At 32.4% G+C, this 26,355-nt stretch overlaps 8 protein-coding genes across 10 annotated transcripts in view; 7 read left to right on the top strand and 1 right to left on the bottom strand.

Annotated features, from left to right (window-relative positions):
• Nucleotides 1-6,251, top strand: part of LOC17885608 (methionine aminopeptidase 1C, chloroplastic/mitochondrial) — a 9,390-nt gene extending 3,139 nt beyond the window's left edge. Inside the window, exon 11 of one of the 2 annotated variants that reach the window (XM_023782342.1) lies at nt 5,991-6,251. In XM_023782342.1, the coding sequence (XP_023638110.1) occupies nt 5,991-6,064 (74 nt within the window). In that variant the 3' untranslated portion in view covers nt 6,065-6,251. The remainder of the gene's footprint in view (nt 1-5,990) is intronic. The other variant, XM_023782341.1, reaches the window with a different exon arrangement.
• LOC17887457 lies at nt 244-3,082 on the bottom strand. Its single transcript, XM_023783540.1, has 5 exons — nt 3,031-3,082; nt 2,739-2,945; nt 1,480-1,541; nt 1,084-1,380; nt 244-989 (listed from the first exon to the last, which is right to left on the bottom strand). The coding sequence occupies exons 1-5, from the start codon at nt 3,080-3,082 to the stop codon at nt 378-380; spliced, it is 1,230 nt and encodes a 409-aa protein (XP_023639308.1). The 3' UTR covers nt 244-377.
• LOC17884903 (cytochrome P450 71B35) lies at nt 3,591-6,251 on the top strand. The gene is made up of 4 exons (XM_006290893.2): nt 3,591-3,919; nt 4,029-4,609; nt 4,683-5,325; nt 5,504-6,251. The coding sequence occupies exons 1-3, from the start codon at nt 3,622-3,624 to the stop codon at nt 5,301-5,303; spliced, it is 1,500 nt and encodes a 499-aa protein (XP_006290955.1). The 5' UTR covers nt 3,591-3,621; the 3' UTR covers nt 5,304-5,325; nt 5,504-6,251.
• A 652-nt stretch (nt 6,252-6,903) lies between these two features.
• On the top strand, nt 6,904-8,051 carry LOC17887081 (putative F-box protein At3g25750). The gene is given in 1 exon segment (XM_023783445.1): nt 6,904-8,051. A coding segment is annotated over 1 exon segment (1,074 nt). The 5' UTR covers nt 6,904-6,977.
• Nucleotides 8,052-9,306: 1,255 nt separating this feature from the next.
• LOC17885176 (allene oxide cyclase 2, chloroplastic) lies at nt 9,307-10,344 on the top strand. Its single transcript, XM_006291683.2, has 2 exons — nt 9,307-9,606; nt 9,697-10,344. Exons 1-2 carry the CDS (start codon nt 9,387-9,389, stop codon nt 10,221-10,223), a joined length of 747 nt encoding a protein of 248 aa, XP_006291745.1. The 5' UTR covers nt 9,307-9,386; the 3' UTR covers nt 10,224-10,344.
• Nucleotides 10,345-12,348: 2,004 nt separating this feature from the next.
• LOC17885022 (allene oxide cyclase 2, chloroplastic) lies at nt 12,349-13,384 on the top strand. The gene is made up of 2 exons (XM_006291659.2): nt 12,349-12,666; nt 12,774-13,384. Exons 1-2 carry the CDS (start codon nt 12,429-12,431, stop codon nt 13,298-13,300), a joined length of 765 nt encoding a protein of 254 aa, XP_006291721.1. The 5' UTR covers nt 12,349-12,428; the 3' UTR covers nt 13,301-13,384.
• Nucleotides 13,385-14,776: 1,392 nt separating this feature from the next.
• On the top strand, nt 14,777-16,154 carry LOC17885278 (allene oxide cyclase 3, chloroplastic). Its single transcript, XM_006292706.2, has 2 exons — nt 14,777-15,193; nt 15,489-16,154. Exons 1-2 carry the CDS (start codon nt 14,950-14,952, stop codon nt 16,016-16,018), a joined length of 774 nt encoding a protein of 257 aa, XP_006292768.1. The 5' UTR covers nt 14,777-14,949; the 3' UTR covers nt 16,019-16,154.
• A 4,231-nt stretch (nt 16,155-20,385) lies between these two features.
• LOC17885879 (transcription factor HHO1) lies at nt 20,386-22,774 on the top strand. Of its 2 annotated transcripts, none has more exons than XM_006292674.2 (5): nt 20,386-20,581; nt 20,702-21,009; nt 21,476-21,680; nt 21,812-21,888; nt 22,268-22,774. In XM_006292674.2, exons 1-5 carry the CDS (start codon nt 20,449-20,451, stop codon nt 22,595-22,597), a joined length of 1,053 nt encoding a protein of 350 aa, XP_006292736.1. In that variant the 5' UTR covers nt 20,386-20,448; the 3' UTR covers nt 22,598-22,774. The 2 variants fall into 2 exon arrangements, with proteins under 2 accessions (XP_006292736.1, XP_023638807.1); XM_023783039.1 differs by having other exon boundaries at nt 21,815-21,888.
• Nucleotides 22,775-26,355: the final 3,581 nt, after the last annotated feature.

Genomic DNA, 26,355 nt, shown 5'->3' on the forward strand with positions numbered 1-26,355 from the left:
ACAAATCAGTTCAAAATCTGTTTTAGAACTGAAGTCATAGAACCAGAACATAAGCTATAAACTAAAGTCCTTGAACCGTAATAAATGAATAGTATATACCTGCATAATTTGACTTGAGTTTAAACTTGAATGAACTTGATTAGATCCTTCAAGGAATGCTTCGTCAGTTCCACGTTAATATCCAGGTTAATAGTGAAAGACCTGTGACCAACATTAACGGTTACCAAAACATTAAAATTCTGATAAGTAAACCAAAGAAAAATACTTCTAATACATATAATAAGATCTCATACATATTGAAAGACACTAGAGTTTAGAAAAACATAAGACATAAGACACTAGTTGTGACCCAAACATTAGAATATCTAGTTGTGAACTCATGCATCCCTGCTTTGACCAGTTGCAAACTCCAAGTAGAGAATTTTGTTCTCATCATCTTTGTAATATAAAAACGTTTGACGATTGGAAATATCTTTCTTGAGATGTTGAATTGATGCTTTATATAAAGGAGACCACATCCTTATAGCAGGCAGCGAGTGTAGAACCTCCATAGCTCGAAGCTGACAACAACTCAACTCAGGGTGACTCTCTATTAGTTGGTTCTTGTGGGCAAGAATCTTATCCCGTGACTGAGCACTATCCCTCAACACTTCTGCTACAACTTCTCTTGATTGTACAGACCTTGATCTTTTTCTACCAGCCCTTGACTTACTTGAAGATGAGAGTCCATTACCAACATTGCTTTGAGTAGGAGGGATTTGCCATGATTCAGCATCATCAAGATCAACATTTTGAGTAAGAGGGATTTGCCTTGATTCCTCAACAACAGGATCATCATTTTGATTCAAATGCATTGTGTCCAAATACTCTTCACCTTGCTGCGCAGTCCAACCTTCAGCCCCACTGATATGAACTGTACCAAAAACTCTTTCCATCAAGTCAACATTTGCTACTGGTTTATCTTTAATTTTCCTAGCTCCAGGCCACTCCTGAAAACAAAACAATGAAAAAAACAAACAAAGACTTAGAAATCATAGAAGAAGTTAAAACTGACTTTTGGAAACCATAATAGAATCTACATACCTTACATCGGTCGTTCCACCAGTCCTCAGACATGTTTATGCTCCCATTTGAATGCCAACCAAGTCCAGTTCTGTTGTGAGTCAGTTTTCTAAAACTCTCATACTGTTTCTTGCAAGTAGTAAATTTGATCCCAAATTTTCTCCATGGATGTCTTTCCCCATACGCTTCATAAAACTTATCAATGATTGATTGTCTCCCAGCATCATTCACAACATGTTTTCTTATGTTTCCTTTAAGCTTCTCATCAATTCTTAGTTGGAGATAGAAACGGGTTTGCTCATCACTCCATGCAAGACTCTTAGTTGATATACAAACATAACTTTTGGTAAAAAATCTAAACTACAGAAACCCAAAATGCATTCAATAAAATATGAGTTTAGAGGGGAAGATACTCACATCAGAGCCATGGACAGTTGTCATTGTTGCAATGAAGAGGTGCCTTGAAGAAATTATATGTCCTACACAATTAAAAAATCACTAAGGTAAGCAAATTCCTTAAATGAGAAAGAGAGTAAACCATGAAAAACCATAACCATGAGAATATCTACGACAACATTATAAGCATGAACCATGGAAAACAATAAGTTTTAATCATGTGCCTCCTTTGCACCCTCAACAAAACCAAACATTAAAGTAATCACAAGTCATCATCATATACAATCATGGCTGTCTTTGACAAAGACACCATCGTGTTAAACATGAACACAAAGGAACAGCCCATAAACGGCAACGAAACACAAAAACAGAATAATACCAACTAACTAATCCAACCAAAACAAGTATAAAAAAGGTATTGGCATACATAACTTTTGTGCATAATTGAACTTTGCAATTATGGTATTTTTTAGATACAGTTTTATCACAACACAATAAAATCCATGCCGCTGTATAATATAACAAAGAGCAAAAAGAAACGATTCCACTGCTGAATTTCTAAATATTAAGCATCTTTATTGTGGCAGGCTACAAGGTCAAAGTAGTAGCTCAAGTGTAAATGGGTATGTAAACGGGTAAAAGAATCTAAGAAAACACACAACACAAATCATATAGCTAGTAACACTAGATACACTACATTAACAAGCCATAAGAACAACCCTAGATTCCACAAAAAGATCGAGCAAACACATCAACAACCATGAAAAAGTGATATTCATGCATAAGATTCAGAGACATCAAAACAGAAGCTATAAACATGAAGCAGAAACTAGCCAAAAACACAAGGACATGACCAGCAAGCCATCATCACAAGCATATACGAGTAACATAATCATCACAAGCATACGAGTAATCACAAACCATCATCATCACAAGACTTAAATACAACATTGTTTCACATTTTGACATAAACATAACAACAGAGAGAAGCTTGAGACTAGTTTTCAAATGAATCAAAAATGAATCAAACATAACAACGGAGAGAAGCTTGAGACTAGTTCTAAACTAGTTTTCTAATCTCGTTTTCAAATGAATCAAAACCAACTAATATCTACAACTTATTACTTCAAAATAACCATTTTAGAGTAAACCCAAGAACAAATCCTTCTTCTTACTGCAAGATAAAGAGAGGGAGCGAGAGAAACCAGAGAGATAAAGAGAGAAAGCAAGAGAGACAGAGAGATAGGGATGGAGAGAGAGAGAGAAGGGGGTTTGTAAACCTATACTCCGGTAAGAGATCGATCCGGTGAGGGATTGATCCGGCGCCGCGAGAGATTGCTCCGACGAGAGCTTGATCCGGCGAGAGCTTGAAAGAGGAGAGAGTCTAAGGAAAACCCTATTCTTCGTTGTTGTTCTCTGGAGGCTAGAAGAAGAAAAGGCAATATGATTAATTATACAAGGGTATTTTAGGGTTTTTGCGATATTGGCTGAACCGGCTCAAGCCAGCTGCTCCGTCTCGGCTCAGCCGAATTTTCAGCCTTTTTTGGATGAGTTTTATAAAACTCATTTAACTGCACCATCTAACTGTTCCGAAAAATTGGCTTAAACGAACATCAGTTTTCATCTCCACCTAGATGAATCTGCTGGATGAAGAAACGAACAGCACCTATATCTAACTTTTTCTTTCTTTCTCCCGTTTCATCTTACAAATACAAATCAATTAATTAACTATGTAAGAAGATGTGCATGATCTTATAGTAAAACAAGCAAGAAAAATGAGCTTGTGCTTGTTCCTGTGAGGCAGTTAAATCATTAATCACGTAAACTATGTCTTTTTCTCTTGAGATTACAAAATACAATACAACACATATTGTACTAAATAAATCAAAATCTTGTGTTCCTACCTTTTTGGTCTAGTTGTGGTTGACTAGGGCATCCTCATTGCTAGTATGTTAGGGGATAAGATCATTGCTAATCCCCTAAGATACTAGCAATGAGGATGGTTTTACGAGTTTACTCTAACAAGAAAATTATTTGGTTTTACAAAGAAAAATAAAAAATAAATACTTTTAATAATGAAAGTATTAAAGTAAGAAGATAACTGAAGACAGCAAGGAGCTTCTCTTTATACATTTGTAAAGCTTTCCCTATATCAAATCCGAAATGGTTAACATTTGGCTTTTCTCACTTCTCTTCCTCATCTGTATTCTTCTCGCTGTTTTCAACCACAAGAAGAAACATGGGCAATTACCGTCTCCTCCTGGCTTTCCGGTCATCGGAAACTTACACCAGCTCGGAGAACTACCACACCAGTCTCTATGGAAACTCTCAAAGAAGTATGGTCCTGTGATGCATTTGAAGCTTGGAAGAGTCCCAACAGTCATAGTTTCTTCTGCTGAAACAGCAAGACAAGTTCTCAAAGTTCATGACCTCCATTGTTGTACCCGTCCAAGCTTGACAGGTACTCAAGTTTCTATTTCTGTTTCTCTGTTTCGTAGGTAGGATTCAACAAACACCATTAATTTTGAATCTTGAATAATCTTGAATCTCGAATCTTGATCATTCTTTAGGGCCAAGAGAGCTTTCTTACAACTATTTGGACATTGCTTTCTCTCCTTATGATGATTACTGGAAAGAAGTAAGGAAGCTCTGTGTTCAAGAACTCTTTAGTACTAAACAAGTTCACTCGATTCAACCAATTAAGGACGAGGAGGTCAAGAAACTGATCGATTCAATTGCGAAATCAGCTTCTCAGAAGACTACGGTTAACTTGAACAAGAAGTGTCTTGCTTTAACTGTAAGTGTAGTATGCAGGGCAGCGTTTGGTGTGAGTTTTGAGGGAACTGTGCTCAACAGTGAAAGATTCAATAAAATAGTCCATGAAGCACTCGAGATGTTAGGAAGCTTTTCTGCCTCAGATTTTATTCCGTATGTCGGATGGATCATCGATTGGTTGACGGGTTTGCAAAGCCGGAGAGAGAGAAGCAAGCGAGATCTCAATTTGTTCTATGAACAAATGTTTGATCTGCATAAACAGGGAAATAAACAAGGGAGTGAAGATTTTGTGGACTTGCTCTTAAGGTTTGAGAAAGAAGAAGCACTTCTTGGAAATGATAAACTCACAAGAAACCATATCAAAGCAATCTTGATGGTAACTTCAAAAAAAGTTTTAGCAATCCCTTTATGTCATAGTACTTGAGGTTCTGATATGTTTTAAATGACAGGACGTTCTTCTCGCGGGAATAGATACTTCTGCAATAACAATGACATGGGCAATGACAGAACTTGCGAGGAATCCACGAGTGATGAAAAAAGTTCAAAGTGAAATCAGAACCCAAATGGGGAAAAAAGCAATAATCAGCATGGATGAAATAGAACAGTTCCATTACCTGAAAATGGTGATCAAAGAAACATGGAGGCTACATCCTACAGCACCTCTCCTAGTCCCAAGAGAAGTCACGTCTAAAATTCAGATCGACGGCTACACGATTCCTGTCAAGACTCGGCTTCATGTGAATGTTTGGGCTATCGGGCGTGATCCCGAGACCTGGAAAGACCCTGAAGTGTTTCTCCCAGAGAGGTTTATGGATAATAACATTGATTTTAAAGGACAAAACTTTGAGCTGTTACCATTTGGGGGCGGCAGGAGAATCTGTCCTGCAATTTATATGGGGACAACAATGGTGGAGTTTGGCCTTGCAAATCTTTTGTATCATTTTGACTGGAAGTTACCAGATGGCATGGTGGTCGAGGATATCGACATAGAAGAAGCTCCTGGACTCACCGTCAACAAGAAAAACGACCTTGTACTTGTGCCAACCAAGTATTTAGATCCTTGCAACTAAGAAGTTCATCATAAGCAGTAAAGTAAATAAGTCTAGATAGAACAAAATCTCATGTTCCTTTCGTTGTTATGAGTATGCTCTTCTGCAAACTCTCATAAACAACTGATAATCTTATTACCTACCTCTATTTTCAAAAAATAATATCAGTTCAATATTGTCATTTCCTAATGCATAATAAGTCTTTTGTTACGTGTTCACAGTCACATGTAAGGACGTCGAACCCGTGGCTGGTGCTTCATCAGTCCTACAGAGCATTGGTGTTGCACCAAGACAGAGCATTAATGTTGCATCAAAGCAGAACGACAAGAGAGAAGGCGAAAACAAAGACTTCCAATGCAAACAATGAGACCACCGATACTAACTACCACAAAAAAACCAGACCAAGCAACGAATCCGAGAACAATCGAAGCAATTCAAGCAGCAGATTAAAGAGACAACCTAGACTAAACCTATGAGTCGGAATGAAGCAAGAACGAGAGTCTCGTGGACTGAGATGGTCATGACTTATAATAACTTATTGAGTCGGAATGAAGCAAGAACGAGAGTCTCGTGGACAGAGATGGTCTCTCTTTATCTGCTCAGAGTAGAATGATTCCAATTTTTCTTATGGTGGAAACGTGGGACACAAGATTGATTCAAAGTTTCTACGAGAAGGATGAGATGTGTTGTTAACTGTGACAGCAGATGGTGGTCCGGCCGCACAGTTTGAGCATACGATTCTTATTACCACAACTGGTTCAGAAATTCTAACCATTTCATGAACTATATCAAGAAGTTACATCATTAACCATTTCATGAACAATATCTAACTTTTTCTTTCTGTCTCCGGTTTCATCTTATACATCATACAAATCAATTAATTAACTAGGTAAGAAGATGTGCATGATCTTATAGTAAAATGTATACATTTGATCAGTTTATTATAAGTTTTACTATATTTATAAAGTACATAGTGGTTAGTTGTGTTTGGTTTAATAATACTTTTAGAAAAAAACTTACTTTATTATCTAAAAAGTTATTAACAAGTTAGTTCAAACTTCAAACCATTAACATTTTAAAAGATGACATTAACAAACTGTTTTAATTAATATTAAAATCTTCTATATCTTATTTTAGAGTAAAGTAATTTTTTTCCCTTTCTTTAAATAATATAAAATTAGGATTAAAATATATGAATTTAAAAATGATGATATGTTTAGTTAAATATAATTATGAAACTAAATAATAGTTTTTTTGTTTGTTAAAAACTAAATAATAGTATTATGATCAAATGAAAGTAGACATATGTCACATAAATGTTTCTAAGAATATGAGTTTGGAAGAAACCTTACTTTATTTGTTTAGAAATTAATTAACAATTTACTGTAAGCAATTAATATTAACAAAATATCTTATTAATTCTAGAATATTCTGTAACTTATTAAGGCTTTAATTTAAATTTATATTTATTTTTTTCTTTAAATTATATAAAATCAAGATATAAGTACATATCTCGATCTCACACATTATAAAGAGTGATGATGCCATATATCAGTTTTTCGTATCATGAGTTTGGAGGAAATCTTGCATATATATTTTGAAGTTTCAATCTTAAGAGCTTTGTTTTGAAGTTGTTGTTCTTTTCTGACAAGCGATAACAACAACAAGAGAGAACTGCGTGGATAGATTAAAAAGATGGATAGAACTGATCAGTGGTCTCATTTACCTGATGATCTCCTTGATCTAATTGCAAATCGTTATTCCTCCAACATCGACGTCCTCCGTATCCGTAGCGTTTGTAAATCATGGCGTTCTGCGGTTGCGATGTCTAAAGAGCGTCTTCAGTTTCGCTTTGACCAAGACCTTCTTACCTCCACCAAGGAAACAGAGGTTGCTCTCTTTCCCACAACTTACTTCCGTATAACTCTCCCTTCTTCTTCTTCTTCATGTCCTAACAAAGGATGGCTAATCCAAACCAGACAAGCTTCCAAATATCGTAAGAAGATTAATCTCTTGTGTCCTCTCTCCGACAAGAGCATCACCCGTTCCCACCAAACCCTAGACCTTTTGAACGTTGGGGTTTCAGAGATTTTCCAATCTTTCAAGATTGAGTGTGAGCCATCATTAATATTCTCTAGATTTGTTTTCCTTGACAGTATGTTTTTTGCAGTCGACATAGATAAGACAATATGGTGCTGCAATACTAGAGAAGGAAGTAGAAGTTGGAACACAATTAAAAACCAATGTTGCGTAGATTTCTCGGACATTATACATCACATGGGACATATCTATGCCGTTGACATATACGGAACAATTTGGTGTATTGATTTATCACAACTTAGCATTGCTCGACAGACACCTCCAAATATATTCCACGACTATATATATGATAGTAGCATAGAGACGAGGCTCGTCGAATATTGTGGAGATCTATGCGTTGTTCATCATTTTAAAGATTAATTTAAAAAGAGTACCTTTGGTTTTATAGTTAATAAGATGGACAAGGATTTGACAAAATGGGTTTATGTTAATTCCTTGGGAGACAAGGCACTCATTGTTGCTTGGTCCAGTTGTTTTACTGTCGTAGCCTCTGAGTACCATGGATGTTTGAAGAACTCTGTCTACTTCCCTTATTATGATGGAGCGACGGACCAGAGGGAAGTTCTTAAAGTGTACAAGCTTGACGATGGTAGTATCATCAAGATGACTGATATTACTTCTCAGAGTTGTTTTGACATGTTCTCTCCTCCCTTCATCTCAAACTATTAATTATATTTAATTTTACATTCTTGTTTATTTAATAGAAGATGTAAATACTAAATAATCTATATATATATATAATTAGAGAGTTATCTCTCCATCTAATGTGTCCAACAACATTTTAAAAAAATTTAATGTATATATTTAAAATATTTAAAATATGTTACTCACAAAATATATAAAAAATGACATGTAAGCTGTTAAAAAAAAATATGATATGTAACTTATGTAGCATAATTTACTGGAAAGACTTATTTTCAAGTAGAACTACAACTTTCTAACATAATCAAAAGAGAAAACAAATTTGAGATTTCATTAACTAGATCAAAAGCTGACTGGACCAAAATATTTAAGATACGTTTTTTTTTTTGTTAACCATTTAAGATACGTTAAAGAGTATTTTTTTTCAAGTAAAACTACAACTCTCTAATATTTATACACTATTTAAAAAAAAAATAGTTAAGTATTATCACAAAATTAACATCTCAAAATAAGAAAAAGCAAAACGTGATAGAGTGAAGATATACTTAAGTGTTAGATTGTAACTGTTGTGAAAATAAATACTCTCTATGTTTAACAAAGAACTAGAATTTTAATTTTGTTTCACAAAGAGTATCACTTTAGATTTTCAATGCATTTTTAACACAAATTTTACTAATTTTACTCTTAATCTAAAATTAATTAAATTATTAAACACATTAAATAGGGACATATATGTATAATTCATTGTTTTATTAATTTGTGTGCATTATGTCAAAGTGACACTTTTTAGTGAAACAGAGACAGTAAATATGAACAACACTATCATAAATTTCTCGACTACAATTGTGATTAGAAAAATAAATAAAATAAACTCTAAAAATTTAGAATCGAAACAGTAACTTAAGCATAATAATAGAGGAGCAAGTTCATTTCATCTAACAAAAAACTAAACAATATCAAGTTTAGTAAGAAGTATATATATATTATTGTGTGAAAAAAATCTAGTTAGAAATAACGATTCAAAGCTTCACTAGCCGCACGTTTTCCATTTTTCATTTTGTAGTTTTAGGAACCGGCCAGAAATGTACTTAACTTTAGACCCATCGAAACTTCTGATATACCACTTGGCACTAGCCGACCAATTAAAACCAAAATCCAAATTCTCCAAAAGAATCTTTGGAGAATTTACGCACATGTGCTATTTCATCAATCATCACCATTCATCCAATCTCTTATCTATAAATAAACATAAACATTTCGTATAACTCAACTCATTCATCACATAAACCAAAGTCCAATATCTTATAAAACAGCCTAAAAAAGAAAAAAAACACCAAAGTCTTAAAAAGTCTTCTTTGATCAATGGCTTCCTCTGTTATGTCTCTCCAATCTATCTCTATGACAACTCTCAACAATCTCTCTTGCAATAAGCAATCTCAACGAAGCTCTCTTCTTGGTTTCTCTAAATCCTCCCAAAATCTTGGAGTCTCATCCAACGGTCTAAATTTCTCCTCTCGATCAAGTTTCACTCCCAAGAAGAAACTAACTCCAACTCAAGCTATCTCCCAAGACTCTAGACCAAGTAAGTTTTCTAAAACATGATCTTCTATCTCATTATATTCATGTACCCTATTCACATATTAATTTTGTTTTCTCCTTGTGATAATTTTAGGTAAAATTCAAGAACTGAGCGTATACGAGCTGAACGAATTAGATAGACACAGCCCCAAAATTCTTAAAAACGCCTTCAGCTTAATGTTCGGTCTCGGAGATCTTGTCCCATTCACCAACAAACTCTACACCGGAGATCTCAAGAAACGTGTAGGAATCACCGCCGGTCTCTGCGTGGTGATTGAACATGTCCCCGAGAAGAATGGTGATAGATTCGAAGCTACCTACAGCTTCTACTTCGGAGACTATGGCCACTTAGCTGTACAAGGACCGTACTTGACGTACGAGGACTCGTTCTTGGCCATCACTGGTGGCTCTGGGGTCTTCGAAGGTGCGTACGGGCAAGTTAAGCTTCAGCAGCTTGTGTACCCGACGAAACTGTTCTACACTTTTTACCTTAAAGGATTGGCTAATGATTTGCCGGCGGAGCTTACCGGAACACCAGTTCCTCCGACTAAAGATGTGAAGCCGGCGCCGGAAGCTAAGGCGTTGGAGCCTAGCGGAGTTATAAGCAATTATACTAATTAATCTCGTTTATGTATGATGATATTTTTCTATGACAAATATATATTCTTGTACTTGCGTAAACAAAAAAAAAAAAAAAGATCGTTGTCGAAAACAATTATTGTAAAAATTAATTGCAAAAGACTCAGAGATCGAAGTTTGGGGACCAACGTAATCGAATCTTTGATGATGACATTTAGGGAATAAGTTGCATGTATCTATGTAATTTGGACGCTAACTAAGTTGCATATAACAATTTGTAGTAGAAACCATATAAGCAGGCTCATTCAAAGACCTTCAAATTTAATCAAAAATAAATAAAGTGTATACTTTTAGTGAAAACTAGGAAAACAATGTCTAAAAAATATCTTTATTTTGTGAAAAAAATATTCAGTTAGTAACTTAGTACTTTATGTTTTATGTGATTAATTTTTAACGACTAATTTTAAATTGGTCATTATACATATGTTCAAACAATCATCCATTTTGATATTTACCCACTAACTCCATGCATGGTTTTCACTATGGCTTATTGCGCAGTCTCGTGATTTCCATATATTAGATAAGTTTTTCTTGATTATGAGCAAAAACCAAGTTCCATGAACAATCAAACTAATCCTCCATAATGTTAGTTTATATTTGTTGGCAATTTTATCATCTAGATTATTTACTTACAAATATCTTCCATTACTGTGGAGCCAATTTCTTTGTTTTCGTGAATGCCTTTTAACAAAAAAAAAAAAAATAATAATAATTATTATTATTTGTTTTCTTATCAATGAGACAATGAATTCTTATCTTGACGCATCTTCCATATATGCGGTGGAAATGATCCACTAGTCCAACTCGATGTTAGATGGCAATAATATATCGCCAATATATTCGTTTGAATCCAATGGTCTTCCAAGTTAATTAGCATGGGTATATTTTGTTACTAGTGCGACGAATTGGTTGTAGATAACATGTATCATCAACAATTTTAGAACAAGATTGTAGATTTTCATCTAAATTAGTCAAGAACGACGAATTCATTATATCAAGACTGGTTACTTTTCAAGTTTTGAAAATGCAAAATAACATATTTAGTAATGGGAAAAATTTCATAAAAATCCCGAACTTTCAAATTTGGAACGATTTAATCCCGAACTTTAAAAAAGTTATTTTAATCACAAAATTTTATTGATTTTCCTTAAAATAGCTAAGTTTTGTTGACTTAGCCAATTTAAACACGACGTTTAGTTTCTCTTAAAATTGCAAAGACGGGGTTAACTATCCGTGAGTTGCTTTCGTTTCAAACCACAAAACGAAGTCATTTAACAAACTGAAGAAACTATATTCTAAAATCGATTCATAATTCACAAATCTAACTCCTTAACCCTAGAAAAATCCACAAATTCTCGTTACTTCTTGTTGAATTGTTGCCATAGCACGGACCCATGGAGGAAGAAAACGACTTCCAACGTCGTTTTGTCGTCTAAGAAACATGGTCATTTAGGCTAAACTGAAGCATCTCACATATAGTTAACCATATCTTCAAGTTTTTAACAAAAATTAAATGTCATGCTTAAATAAGTGAAGTCAACAAAACTTAACTATTTTACGGAAAAATCAACAAAACTTCGTGATTAAAATGACTTCTTTAAAGCTCAGGATTAAATCGTCCCAAATTTGAAAGTTCGGGATTTTTATGATATTTTCCCATTTAATAATCACTTAGTTTTTGTTTTTCCATTTATTATTAATGAATCATCATGATTTTTTAAAGTTAACAAACACATTTAAATTAAAATATAAGCTCTATATTCTTCACTAGTAATTAAAAAAATTAAATCAATTTAAAAAAATAAATATAAATCTTAGGTATAAATTGGTATGATTTATATGACGCACGTTTTTCATTGTTCTTTTTGTAGTCTGCGGCCGGCCAAAAATAATAAGAATTCAAACTTAGACCCCAAAAGCTTAGACGACCTTCCGACCATGGAAACCAAATCCAAATTGACTCGAAAGAATCTTTCTAGTTACAGACCATTTTTGGTAATTTACGCACGTGTTGCTGTACTTCATCAATCATCACTATTCTCCCAATATGTCTTATCTATAAATATACACATATGGATACATTCCATAGAAACCACATAAAGTAATATAAGTCCCATCTCTTCTTCATTTAACACCATTAAACCAATCAAGTCAAAAAGTTTCTTCTTTTAAGTATTTTTCTTATCAATGGCTTCATCATCTGCTATGTCTCTCCAATCTGTGTCTATGACACATCTTAACAATCTTTCATGTAATCGTCAGTTTCATCGTAGCTCTCTTCTTGGTTTCTCTAAATCCTTTCAGAATCTTGGTATCTTATCTAACGGTCAAGATTTCTCCTCTCGATCAAGTTTCACTCCCAAGAAGAACCTTACTCCTACTCGAGCTCTTTCCCAGAACGGCAATATTGAAAACTCCAGACCAAGTAAGTTTTAGCTTAAAACCAAAACTTGATCACTTAAGTAATGACACCATACCTCAAAAATCAAGAACCTAATTCTAAACTTGAGTTTTGTTTTTATTTGTTTTCAGGTAAAGTTCAAGAACTAAGCGTGTACGAACTCAACGAGTTAGATAGACACAGCCCAAAGATTCTTAAAAACGCAATGAGCCTAATGTTCGGTCTCGGCGACCTAGTCCCATTCACAAACAAACTCTACACCGGCGATCTCAAGAAGCGTGTTGGCATCACGGCTGGTCTCTGCGTGGTGATCGAACACGTTCCCGAGAAGAACGGTGACAGATTCGAAGCCACTTACAGCTTCTACTTCGGAGACTACGGCCACTTGTCCGTACAAGGACCGTACTTGACTTACGAGGACTCGTTCTTGGCCATCACTGGTGGTACAGGGATCTTCGAAGGCGCGTACGGACAGGTCAAGCTTCAACAGCTTGTGTACCCGACGAAACTGTTCTACACTTTTTACCTTAAAGGGTTGGCTAATGATTTGCCTGAGGAGCTCACCGGAACTCCAGTTACGCCGTCTAAAGACGTGAAGCCTGCGCCAGAAGCTAAGGCGCTGAAGCCTAGCGGAGTTATAAGTAACTTTACTAATTAATTCATGAAACTAATCTTTATGTTATTGTTTCTTGTATTCATCGAATCATTGTGGGGAATAAAATATCTTCTTGATTTTTTTCTTCTTTTTTGTCGCCGCATATAAAATAATCATAAGAAATTGTATGGCAAAATTTATGGATGACATTGATAGAAAAAGATGGGATGGCAAAGTTGATCCACACATGTCACACTCTTGTTTCCACAAATAGTTGACGATGATTATGAGTTCTCTCCATCAAACACTAATTTAAACAGGTTGCTGATTAAACAAAACAAAAAAATCTATACATGATGTCATGATGATATGAAATTAGGATCCACCACGTTTTAGAAAACTCCTGGACCCTCGATTTTTTAGTATCCTAGTTTTTCAATCATAGTATTGTTTTTTTTGATAAACATCATAGTATTGTTTGAAGTCTATACCTTCAAAAACAAGGGGGACTAAGACATCATTATTGATGGTCTATAAAATGTTAAGAACGATTCTTATATAAAAACAATTTATTAATATATTTTAGCTTTAAAATTTGTTAAGAGCCTAATGCTTCTTAAAAGATGAATAAACCATCTCTAAAATAGCTTATACACCTACATCATCAATTTGAAAGTATTTCTATTTCAGCTCGGCAAAAGCAAATTATTTAGAGAAAAAGTAGAAGCTCTGGGAAGCACATCCAAGTCTGGTTCAAGTGAGGTGGGCAGAGGTGTAACCAGTCAAGGGAAATGTGGATTATTTTCTTCCAAATTCTCATATATAAGGATTCATATTTTGATTTTCTTTGAAAGAAATTCTCACATATTAAGTTGTTCATATCTTGAATTTCCTTTTTCTTATTTTTATTAAATGAAATATGGTCAAAAAAGACTTAAAAAAAAATAAAGACGTCCTGATCATAAAATGGTCAAATTGTTTTAAATAGTGGAAATGGCTCTAACGCATCAGTGGGTATTGATGCAGTTAATTTGCACTAAAAGGTTAGCAAGCTGGCGAGTTTTAGTTTGAGAATTCTCTAACCTTGTTTCAATAGGATACACCTAGAACATAGCCTTTCAAGAGGGCAACAAAGAAACACCAAAGAAAATAAAAATTTAAACTATTTGTATTATGAAGTACACATTAATATATTTTGGATTAGTAAACTCCATGTTTCACGAATGCACAAAGAACTTCAAAATCAATTTGATTTTGTTCGTGATCATAGAACTATTTAAAGTGTACACATAGGAAATAGACACAACCGACCACCTTATTTATCTTCACTAAAACATGCTGATCGATAAAAGTTTGAAAACATATCTACTCATGTTTATCTTTTGACTATTTAGTATATTCACATTACTGTGAGATCTCGTACTCCTTAACATTATTATAACACGCTTTTTTTTTAAGTCAATTAAACAAACACATTAAAATTCTCTAGCGTACGCTTTTAGACCATCATCGAAACCGAGTGGGAAACTTCACAAAGCATCTTTCGTTAGAAAAACACTGTTTCAAATATACACGCACGTGTAACTTCACCATCGTCAAATATAAATACACATCCGTAGCCTTAAGACTCATTACTTTAACTCAACAACCACAAAGAACCAAAGCCTTTATACTTCTATCATATCAAAAGTATCCAAAAGTCTTCTTGATCAATGGCTTCTTCTTCTGCTGCTATGTCTCTTGAATCCATCTCTATGACAACTCTCAACAATCTCTCTCGTAACCATCACTTGAACCGCAGCTCTCTTGTGGGTTTCTCAAGATCTTTCCAAAACCTTGGAATCTCATCCAACGGTCCAGATTTCTTCTCCCGATCGAGATCTACTACCAAGAACCTCAACGTTACTCGTGCTTTCTTCTGGAACTGGGGAAAGAAGACTGAAACCTCCAGACCAAGTAAGTAAACTATAACCATAATTCTCATATTAAAGACTGATCCTTTACATTAGCCCACTATTCAAAATGATCAATTAATCTAACTACACTTCATATATTTCGACAAATCAAGATCAAATTTTGTGTAAAGGATCGAACTTTAAGCTCAAAATCAAATACCCAATTCAAAGATTTGACGTTTTTCTTCTGTAAATTCATACATTCCGACAAATCAAAGATCAATTTGGTATTAAAAAACAAAACTTTAAGGTCAAATTCAAATACCCAATTCATAAAATTCGAGTTCTTGATTCAGGTAAGATCCAAGAACTGAACGTGTACGAGCTAAACGAAGGAGACAGAAACAGTCCAGCAGTTCTAAAACTCGGTAAGAAACCAACAGAGCTCTGTCTCGGAGATCTTGTACCATTCACAAACAAACTCTACACCGGAGATCTCAAGAAACGCGTCGGGATCACCGCAGGACTCTGCGTCTTGATCCAACACGTTCCTGAAAAGAGCGGCGACAGATTCGAAGCTAATTACAGCTTCTACTTCGGTGACTATGGTCACTTGTCCGTACAAGGACAGTACTTGACTTACCAGGACACGTTCTTAGCCGTCACTGGTGGCTCTGGAATCTTTGAAGGTGCGTACGGGCAAGTTAAGCTTCAACAGCTTGTGTACCCGACGAAACTGTTCTACACTTTTTACCTTAAAGGGTTGGCTAAGGATTTGCCTTTGGAGCTAACGGGAACGGCTGTTACGCCGTCGAAGGATGTGAAACCGTCGCCGGAAGCTAAGGCGACGGAGCCTGGAGCAACCATAAGAAACTTTACTAATTAATGTGTTTTTGTCGTGGGTTTGATTATTACATCTTTTTTTTTTAATAAGGTTTGGTTTTGTAATCGAATCTTTTGATGAGTTGTATGAGTTTTAGTAAATGCTGTGTTGTGGAAATAAAATATTTATTTAGACTTGACTTTGTTCTTTTCTTTACGTATACGACTGGTCTTTTAGTTTACACAAATTACAACGTGGAAGTGGTACTCGTTTCAGAGTAAACGTTTTACATGATTACATCTAAGTATAGTTTTGATATTATTCACATAAATTTAATCATCTATTCATCAAAGTTCATATTTATTTTTAGAACTCTTATTTTTTTTAATTTTCTCTCTTTTAATATCTATATATTTAAAATTAATATTGACTTGAAGCTAAGCTATGAATCATGAAAAACTTGAAAATTTTAAAAAGAAAAACTATAATCTTTTTTTTTTAAAATTAAATGAAGAATAGATCTCACGGTTTAAAATGCTAGTAGTACACTACTTAACATATTTAGACAGTTATGAACTTATGGTAGTGGAGTTAATGCTAGATTTTGTTTGCTTACAATTTTGGTGTTAATTGCGTTAACCAACCCTTTAACGCTTTTTGCTGTTGGCACTAAAATTGGAAACTAAAATAAGTAATCCACCTACTAGGCCAATCGGTCTATAGTTTTGTTTGAAAATTCGATTTCTTCGGTTTATGAAAATTCTTGCCAAAATTAGCGAAAATTCGAAGTTTGGTTTAAAAGTGATAAAATCTTGAAACGGTTCATGTAAAAATTATGGATTTCAAATTGAAAACAAAACACCATTTATAAAGTTTTTTTTTGGGTTTAAATTCCAGTTATTTCGATAATTTTGATATATATTCTATGTTTTGGTACATTTTCAAACAATCCGGTATATTTTCTATGCTTTTGGTAAGATCGTACAGGTTGGCGACATTTGAATATTGTCACCTAGTTTCTGTAGTTTATATATGTCAGTTCGTGAACAAGGGAATCACGAGTTGTGGCCAAGATGAAGTCCATAGGTCGACAACCAATTTTGTGATAGCCTTAATGTTTTCATTGATATTAGTAATCAATACGAGAGAAACACATTTAGTTGGTATATAGATAGAGCCCAAGTAAGAAACATACATAAGGCCATTCATATTATGCTTATTGGGTTCAATAGATAATACAGCATTAAGGCGTCTTTTATTGTTGGCCTAGCTAGGTCAGTGTATGTGAGAATATGGCCTTTTCAGACTCCGAGGGGACAATTATATGATCCAACAGTAATATAGTACATCTCTAAACTCTACTTGCCAACTAATTTATTAAATTAAAAACTCACATTTCAATCTGATCAAAACAGATAAGCCCGTTAATCACAGATTTGATTTCTGAAGACGACCAAAATTTCCACTAAGGCAGACAACTATCTATATACTTTAGAATATAAATAATATTATTTGGTCAAAAAAAAGAATATAAATAATATTTACTTTCATAAAAATTAATAATTAGATGTTGAACCCTGAATTTGGCTATATATATATATATTCAAGAAAAATAAAATACTAACTTTAGAAACGAAAATTTTGCCAAAATATATATGTTGAGTGTTTGACAATTTTTTTTATAGATATATTGAAAATGAAAATCAAAATGTGCATATCGCCCCTAGGCTAATACGGATGGTTATGGTTATCGTTTAGGTCAATTATTCAAAAACATAACCCGAACAAATCAGCTCATTACAACACTAATTTCTATAGAGATGACAGTTTTTTTTCTATATCATTAAAGTTGACAGCTATTAGAGCTCTTAATCACATTTAAGTCCATATACAATTTCAAATAATATGGATAAAACAACAGCATCTATATATATAAAGTTATCTTTTTCTCTCTTCTCCTTAAGCCACATCATCATCCTAATCATCATCCACCTCATTTTATTATTTAATTTTAAAATTAATTATATCATTTTATCATATAATTTTAAGATTTAGACCTATGTAAATAAGTTTTCCAAAAAAGAATATGAAAAGTCTTTTCTTATATTATACATTATAAAACTAAAAATGATAATTGATTAAAAAGTTATAAAAAACTTACTAATTATCGATTATACTAACAAATATATAAATAATAGATTATAGTTTTGAAGTGTTTAAAATATATATATATATATATCAATTAAAAATAATATGACAAAAAATTCTATTATATTTAAACAATTTAAACCTAAATTATAATGAGATTTAACGGGAATAGAACAAAAAGTAAGAAATTTTGAGTATATAAATCTATCTAATTTATGTCTCACAAAATTTTCCAACATAAATGAGATAGGTAGGAACGAAACATGAATTATCATTTAAAAAAACATATAAAAAGGTAAAAAAACCAAAAAATTATTTAAAGGTTTCCAATATGAATTTAACTAATATTTTCCAATACAACACATATGTTAAACTAATAAACAAAACAAAAAGTTAACTATATTTAATAAAATTTAAAATTAAAATAAATAAACAATATTAAATGAAATAAACCAAATATAAATTAAATTATACTAATATGTTAAATTTAAAAATTGTTCCATATGAAAAAACGAAAAATATATAAAACATAAAATCAGAAACAAATATATAATAGTATAAAAATGATCATAACGAGATATAAATTACGTCAAATCCAAAAAAAAATGTAAAACAAAAAAAACTTACGACAATATATAAAGAGATAATATAAACAATAAAAAATACAACAATCCACCCGAAACCCACAAATCATTTTCAAATTTCGGGCCAACATATTAAAAAGGCCCACAATATTAACATCTATATCTATATCTGGTAAAAACCCTAATAGCACATGTTTATGAGTTTCTCAATGATTCTCCACCGCACTTCCGTTTACACTCACACTTCACCTTATACTATACACACTTAATTTTTCAACAACTAATGAAGCTAAAACTCAATAGGTTTTCTATACAAACATAATCTAAGTTAAAAAAAAGTATAGTATAGTGAAAAATTTAAGTAGAAAATAAAATACGAACTAAATACTCATAAACAATGTAATAAACTCCCGCGCGTAGCGCGGGCAACCGACTAGTAGCATATAAATTGATCTTATACTATTAAATAGTATTCCCTCTGTTTCAGAAAGAGTACTAGTGTCATTTTAAAGAAAAAAAATTGTTACACAAAAAGTGTCATTCTACATTTTCAATGCATTTTTTTACATTAGATTTCCAAATTTTATCCTTAATCTATAATTAATTAAACCATTAATCATTTATTAAATAAGGATATATATTTATATTTTAATGTTTTCTTAATTTGTGTGAAATGTGTTAAAATGACATTCTTTATAAAATAGAGAAAGTATATATCTTTGATTGGGAAAGAGCATAGGCAGGCCATTATACTGGAAAGATACATTCGCATTTTTGGTTTTAGTAGTCTTGACATAATCAAAATTACTGGTCAAAAGACATAAAATATTGATATTCATATTAATGTGGATATGCACACATAAAAACTAATATGTGTATTTATGGATAAGGCTATAACGAATTCAACAAAGTCTCAAGGTCCTATGACATTTTAACAAGTATATAACATGGTTTTTTTTTTTTAATGGCTTTTCTTCTCCCATGTTTCGGCTGTCTACGAAGAGACATTTGGCTTTTCATATTTGGGAATATTGCAAATGTATTTTCAACGTTTTATATATATAGAATTTGTGTAGATGAAATTAATATTTATAGAACAAAAAGATCTCATGCACGTTTAGGTTTTTATGCCAGCTTATTTAGGATTTTGCATATTATGTTCCCACGTACCAAATGTTACAAATGAAATAATCAAACTTGTCGAAGAGTAGATGGAGAAAGGAGTTTGTATGTGAAAACAATGTTTATACTTCATAGTCTTCGAAAATTTCGATTTCTGTTGTTTTTTTGGGAATGTTGTTATACACGTTTTAACTATACATATATATGTGAGAATCCACCCTGATGATACACCCAAATTGATATTATGAAGTTCCTACTTATAAATTTGGATTCACATCGGCGAATATTCACCACTGGATCCATACAATTTACTACTATACAACAAGAAAAGGAAAAAAAAAAAAAAAATCTCCTTCATATTCTAATATTTGCAATCATTATAAAATATTACAATAATTAGTGAAGGTATATACGTATTGTATAAACAAAAGGAAGGTTCGCCTTTGTAATGCGACGGCCCGACTTCTCTCTCTCTCAAAATAATGATCCTTGAGAAACCCTATAGAGCCATTAGCCATATATATGTTGTCTTTATAAAGAGACATATCCTCATCTCTTCTTGACTAACTTTTTTATTATAAGTTTAATTTATATTTCTAAAACAAAGCTGGATTTGTATTGTTGTCCCTTAAACCAACCATGATTAAGAACTTAAGCAATATCAAGAATCACAACCACAAACGTGAGTACATCGAAGCTCTTGAAGTTGAACGTCGCAAGATCAATGTCTTCCAACGCGAGCTTCCTCTTTGCTTAGAGCTCGTTACTCGAGGTATGTAACTCTATGCATACACTTACACATGTACATTTACATTTCATTTAAGATATTGTGAGATCTATATAATTATGGATTAGTCTTTAGATCTAAATCTTTTAAGAAACATATTTCTAGCGATCGAGGCGTATAAGAGGGAGATATCAGGGACGACGACAGAGAACTTGTACGGACAATCAGAGTGCTCGGAGCAGACCACCGGAGAATGTGGGCGCGTCTTGGATCTGTTCATACCTCTCAGACACTCTTCGACCTCCGTAGAAGAGGTTGACGATAAAGATGTTGATGATGATGAGGATGATCATCAACATGATTCTCATGTAACCGAGACCGACATAGATTTCAGTGACAAGAACATGAAATCTGACTGGCTCAAGTCTGTTCAGCTTTGGAACCAATCCGACGCAGTTGTGTCTAAGAGACAGGTAAAATTTTAATAATTGGTTTTGGTTCTTGAGGCATTTAAATAATGTGAAATTTGAAAGTTTAAATGTATCTGATATCTATATATGTATACTTCGAAGATACATAAATATCATATTTTGACTTTAGTTATCATGTTGACAAATAAATTATCGTATCTAATTACATCAAAAATAAAAATTCATGTTTCGATACAATTTGTTTTCTTTCAATTTTACATATATTTTAACTTTTACGTTTAAATTTTTTTGAAACTCCTCAAAATTATAACAGGCTGATTAAAAAAAAAAATAAAGTGATTACAAACGCAAACTATACAATTGAATTTAAAAAGTTTATTTCCTAGTTGCTAATAACTTAAGTGCAAGTTTTTTTCCTATATGTAAACAATATAAAGATAGTATGAAAAAGATGGTGCAACAAGAAAATTTCTTAGAAGTTTATAATTAATAGCTTTTATTTCCTCAGGAGTGCTCACAAGATAATACGAAGTCGCAGGTGGAAGTGTTAAACAAAAATGGCGGAGAAGAAAGAAAAAACAATAACACCAAACTACCGGAGAATACTAGGAATGGTGATCACGGAAGAGGGCAGAGAAAAAATAGGCGATGTTGGTCACAAGAATTACACAGACGATTCTTGAACGCTCTTAAACAACTTGGTGGTCCTCATGGTGAGTTTCTTGATTTTAATTAGTAACACGTTTCACTAATCATTTTTTTTTTAATTATACTGCTCAAGAAGTTTAACTAATTCGTATCAATCTTGTTTTTTTTTTTTTGTTTGGTTGGTTAAATTTTAAAGTAGCTACGCCGAAACAAATAAGAGAGCTAATGAAGGTTGATGGGTTAACCAATGATGAAGTCAAGAGTCATTTACAGGTTAGTAAATCACCTCATACGTACATGAAAAAAAAAAATAGTAATTTCCATAAATGGTAAAAGAAATAAAACTATAGTTTTTGCCATATTAAGACACATGCGCACGTGTATCTTTAAGAGTGCAGTAAACCTTGTCCGTATAAAAAGCTGTTAATGACCTTCTTCACAGAATATTACTAGTTATATCCTTCATTTTCATACCAAATATTTTACTGATTTTTCGTGTTTTTATTTATTTGTAAATAAATATTTTATGTAGAATTATTCAAAGTATAATATATACAAATATTTCATCATTTTGGTTAAAAACATTACATATAGAAAGAATCAAAACAGAAGGAGAATTCATTGTTTTATTTGGTTTCTTGATGATAAATAGAAATATAGGCTGCATGCAAGACGGCCAAGCCAAACAACACCTAACAACAGAGACTCTCAAACGCAACATTTCGTGGTCGTCGGAGGAATATGGGTACCACAGACTAACCACTCCACGGGCAACACCATCGTCGCATCGGCTAAGACCACCCCCGGGATATATGGGCCTATGGTTAGTCCATTGCCTTCCGAGTGGCCGAGCCATTCCAGTTTTAGTAGGATGAGTTCCGAAGATAGATCAAGATGCTCTAACAAAGGAAGTCTTAGGTGTAGCTCATCAGCGATGTCTTCTTCTACTCGTACCAAGACGAAAGATGCAAAAATATCATAAATTTTTGTATATTTCAATTTTTGTGTTTTTTTTTAATTAAAATGAAGGAAAAATTATAGACATTGAAAGAGTAGTGTATATATATAGATAGATGTTTGGAGTGAGACTAGATCTATATATCACTACTACACAGGATAAATGTAATTTGGGTGTGTTGGAGAAGTAGTACATTTTTGAAACTTAATTATAGAACTAGTACAATCACTATTTACAATTAGGAAACTAGTACATTATCATTATTTGCTACTATTTGGTTGACCTTTAAGCACTCAAAAAACATATTATTTACAAGTATGCTATTAGAATAATTATATAATGATTATATAATATAATTCGTACATCATATTTTATGTACAGAAGTGTAAAAACATATATTTGTACAATAATAAAAATATTACACAATAACATCCGTACAACATATTAGTGTACGAATATGTACATAAATATGCATAAATTCATATATCATAGTAGTTGTACAGATAAAAATGTGTAATTTTTTATACATGCGTACATATAGCAAGCTGTACGGGGTACTCTGTACATCTAATCAAGTGTACACAAACGTCTGTACATATACTAAATTGTACAAATACGTCTGTACATATACTCTGTACATCTAATCAAGTGTACACAAACGTCTGTACATATACTAAATTGTACAAATACGTCTGTACATATGCTAAAGTGTACAAAAAAATATATACTTATGAAATATATTTAAACTATACTAAGCAAAATGCATATCAAATTATTGAGAAAAAAACATAGATTTTTGTGAATCAAAAAAAAGTTTGAAAAAAAATTACAAAACCAAGAATTTTTAGTTATTAGAATGTTGGGGTAAGAATATTTAAAAGAATAAAAAAAAAAAAACAAAAAAAAACAAAAAAAAAAACGAAAATCAGAAAACAAAAAAAAAATGCCCTCCCTTGTCATTTTTTTTCTCCTTCTTTTTCTATCTCTCAAATTCTCTATCTCACAAATGTACTACTTTGCCAATTTTGAATAGTAAATGTATTACTTCCCCAATTAAATTCTCAAAATGTACTAAATATCCTATTACTCCATGTAATTTCTCACTGGTACTATAATCATATGTCTTTTTAACTTTATGTTTACGTATCTTATAACAAAATGTGAATTTAATGAAAATCACTGTTACGTATCTCTTTATATATGTATGTTGCTTGTTCTAAAAGTCTATTGTGTGAGATCACCTTCCACACTATCAAAGGTATTAACTTTTGAATCTGATCAGATTATAAATGATTAAGCTAATGCGATTTTTCTTGAGTGAATGTACCCGACCACATAGTTTTGACTCTTCCAGGCTTTTTTATAGACAATGTTCTAAAATTTGTCTGAGGTGGACTCCACTAAACCCTGTTACAAGAATCGTAATACAATCTTTTTATTGGTACATTTTCTTAGCTAGGAAACTTTAGCCACTTAAAATGAAATGTCACAAATTATATTAAGTTCGATCATCGTCCTGATCAGTATATGTCTGTCGGCCACGTTGTTGTTATATAGACTTTATTCATGGGACGAATATGCCGGAATCTGAAGAGCATAACTTGCAGCATTTCTATAGAAAACATAATATAGTATTCTCTTGTTGGGCACGTTGGGCTCCTTCTCGTAGAAGTGTATACTATATATTGTTCTTTACTAGTTGCCTTTACTTTTTCTTTTTAAATACATGTCTTCTTGCCACTGAAAAAATTATTTGTAGTGGCTAAAGAGTAAAGGTAACTAAGATTGGCGCATCGTTCATTAGTTTTGGACCTTTGGTTATGGTTATTTAGGAAGAACAATTTTTTTAAAAAAACATGATGAGCAGCCACAACCATCTTTAATCTTTATCATCTATCAAATATTTAATCCCAATCTATAACAATAAGAATAGCATACGTTACATATATATTTAAACCCAAAAAAAGAAAAGAACGTTACGTATATAGTCCTGAAAGATCAAAAATAAATTTTAATATGTGACTCGATGCATCTATGTTGTAAAGAAATGTTACTTTATGCGAGAAAGGCTTCCGAAGAAGTGGCCTTGAGGAATTTGCACCCTTTGAGTATCCATGCAGATTCTAACAGTTCTTGATTTTTACAGTTAAATTTGGCTGCAATTGTGATATTAATTATATTGGTTCCTATGGTTTTCTATCATCACCTCAATAAAAATTGTGTCCAACCATGTAAACATGTGGCTCTATTGGCCATGTGGGTTTCTACTACATTGTTCTAAATGATATCGAATGAATATATGTGTATTAAGTTATTTAGCATTAAATAGAGGGATTTTAATATTTTCTTTACTAACAACTTTATATGAATTTTAGCAAAAAAACAACTTTATATGAAATAGGAAGAGTACCATTGGGAAACTTGAATATAGATAATGGCCATTGTGGCGTTCCCGATAAGGCGGTTTGATCTATTTCAAATCTTCAGTAATATTCAAATATTTATTTGATTCTGTGTATGTGTAAGGTTATATATAATAATAATCTGATGATAGATCCAAAAGAACAGGAATCAGATTAGGGTTTCTTTAAGATATGATTAATTAATAGATAGGGATGGGTTAACCTCTTAAAAGCAAGATCTTATGCGACCTTTCGCAGTCATCAAAAGCCTAAACTAAACAGCTCTTGATACTTACTTTAGGACCATTATGATCAGATCAAAACATGGGAACATAAACATATAATTAAGCAACGCTTTTTCTCATATTAAATTAATGTTATATGCATAGGGAATATTCGAGTAGACCTAATTAGTAATTGTATAGTGTTAGTTCATTCTAAATTTATCATACATTTACGTACAAATAATTAGCAAAAATCTCTGATTTGAACAATAATAAAAACGATAGTACGTACTACGGGATGATCTTGTTTTAATCTTTTTTTTTTTTATTATTATCTTGTTTTAATCTTCTCTTAAATGAGATTAGGATTTGATCAACCAAGTTTGACATTGTGTATTAGTCTTATAGGAAGAAGAATATATTAATCAAGTTTTCAAGATTCTTTCTCCTATCCACGATGACTATTACGTTGAAATGGTAACGGTTAAATTTCAATATTAGATGTTTTGTACTTCCTGTTTCACAAAGAATGTTATTTTAAGATTATTTGTATGTTTTATAATAAGTGTTAATTATTTTAAGTTTTCAATACCATTTGGTATAAATTTCTTAGTTTAACCCCAAGTGTATATAAGAATATAAAGAGTCAAATTGACTTTAAAGAGTATAAGAGAATGATTTTTTTTTATTATTGAAGTGAAAAATATCAAATAACTTTTATAATTATAAAACAGAATGCATATTCTTTATAAGTTAAACGATGTAAACCAGTAAAATGTAACTAAATGATACTGTTAAGATATTCGTTTGCATGTTTCATTGTTTTACATAAGACTAACTAAAACTTATTTTATTTTCAATACTTAATTAATCTTTCCCAAAAAAAAAATTCACTTAAAAATGAAAGGATGAAAAATCTCAGTTTTGTGTGTTGGCTACGAATTGGGCTAGTGAACCAGAATAGTATCCGAAGATGGATCAAGCCCGTTTCTAGTCCCCAAAGTTAAGATTTCCGAATTGGCAATTATTCCCAAAACCTTCAGAAAGAGTTTTGAAGATCAAAATAAAAGCAATCAAGTAAAACATTGTACAATTTATAATGTTAAGTAAGTATTTCACGTTTTCCTGATATTCTTGGATGGTATAACGTTTGATC

This window comes from Capsella rubella, unplaced genomic scaffold, assembly GCF_000375325.1.
Source record: "Capsella rubella cultivar Monte Gargano unplaced genomic scaffold, Caprub1_0 scaffold_5, whole genome shotgun sequence".
In the NCBI taxonomy this organism is placed as follows: Eukaryota; Viridiplantae; Streptophyta; class Magnoliopsida; order Brassicales; family Brassicaceae; genus Capsella; species Capsella rubella.

Coding starts and splice junctions, on each gene's coding strand:
- LOC17887457 (XM_023783540.1), bottom strand. CDS start 3,082: ATGAAAACTGATGTTCGTTTAAGCCAATTTTTCGGAACAGTTAGATGG. Junction 2,946..3,030: donor CGGAACAGTTAGATGGTGCA/GTTAAATGAGTT, acceptor GAGCCGGTTCAG/CCAATATCGCAAAAACCCTA. Junction 990..1,083: donor GGTGGAACGACCGATGTAAG/GTATGTAGATTC, acceptor TTTTGTTTTCAG/GAGTGGCCTGGAGCTAGGAA.
- LOC17884903 (XM_006290893.2), top strand. CDS start 3,622: ATGGTTAACATTTGGCTTTTCTCACTTCTCTTCCTCATCTGTATTCTT. Junction 3,920..4,028: donor TACCCGTCCAAGCTTGACAG/GTACTCAAGTTT, acceptor ATCATTCTTTAG/GGCCAAGAGAGCTTTCTTAC. Junction 4,610..4,682: donor ATATCAAAGCAATCTTGATG/GTAACTTCAAAA, acceptor TTTAAATGACAG/GACGTTCTTCTCGCGGGAAT.
- LOC17885176 (XM_006291683.2), top strand. CDS start 9,387: ATGGCTTCCTCTGTTATGTCTCTCCAATCTATCTCTATGACAACTCTC. Junction 9,607..9,696: donor CTCCCAAGACTCTAGACCAA/GTAAGTTTTCTA, acceptor TGATAATTTTAG/GTAAAATTCAAGAACTGAGC.
- LOC17885022 (XM_006291659.2), top strand. CDS start 12,429: ATGGCTTCATCATCTGCTATGTCTCTCCAATCTGTGTCTATGACACAT. Junction 12,667..12,773: donor TATTGAAAACTCCAGACCAA/GTAAGTTTTAGC, acceptor ATTTGTTTTCAG/GTAAAGTTCAAGAACTAAGC.
- LOC17885278 (XM_006292706.2), top strand. CDS start 14,950: ATGGCTTCTTCTTCTGCTGCTATGTCTCTTGAATCCATCTCTATGACA. Junction 15,194..15,488: donor GACTGAAACCTCCAGACCAA/GTAAGTAAACTA, acceptor TTCTTGATTCAG/GTAAGATCCAAGAACTGAAC.
- LOC17885879 (XM_006292674.2), top strand. CDS start 20,449: ATGATTAAGAACTTAAGCAATATCAAGAATCACAACCACAAACGTGAG. Junction 21,010..21,475: donor CAGTTGTGTCTAAGAGACAG/GTAAAATTTTAA, acceptor TTATTTCCTCAG/GAGTGCTCACAAGATAATAC. Junction 21,681..21,811: donor ACAACTTGGTGGTCCTCATG/GTGAGTTTCTTG, acceptor TAAATTTTAAAG/TAGCTACGCCGAAACAAATA.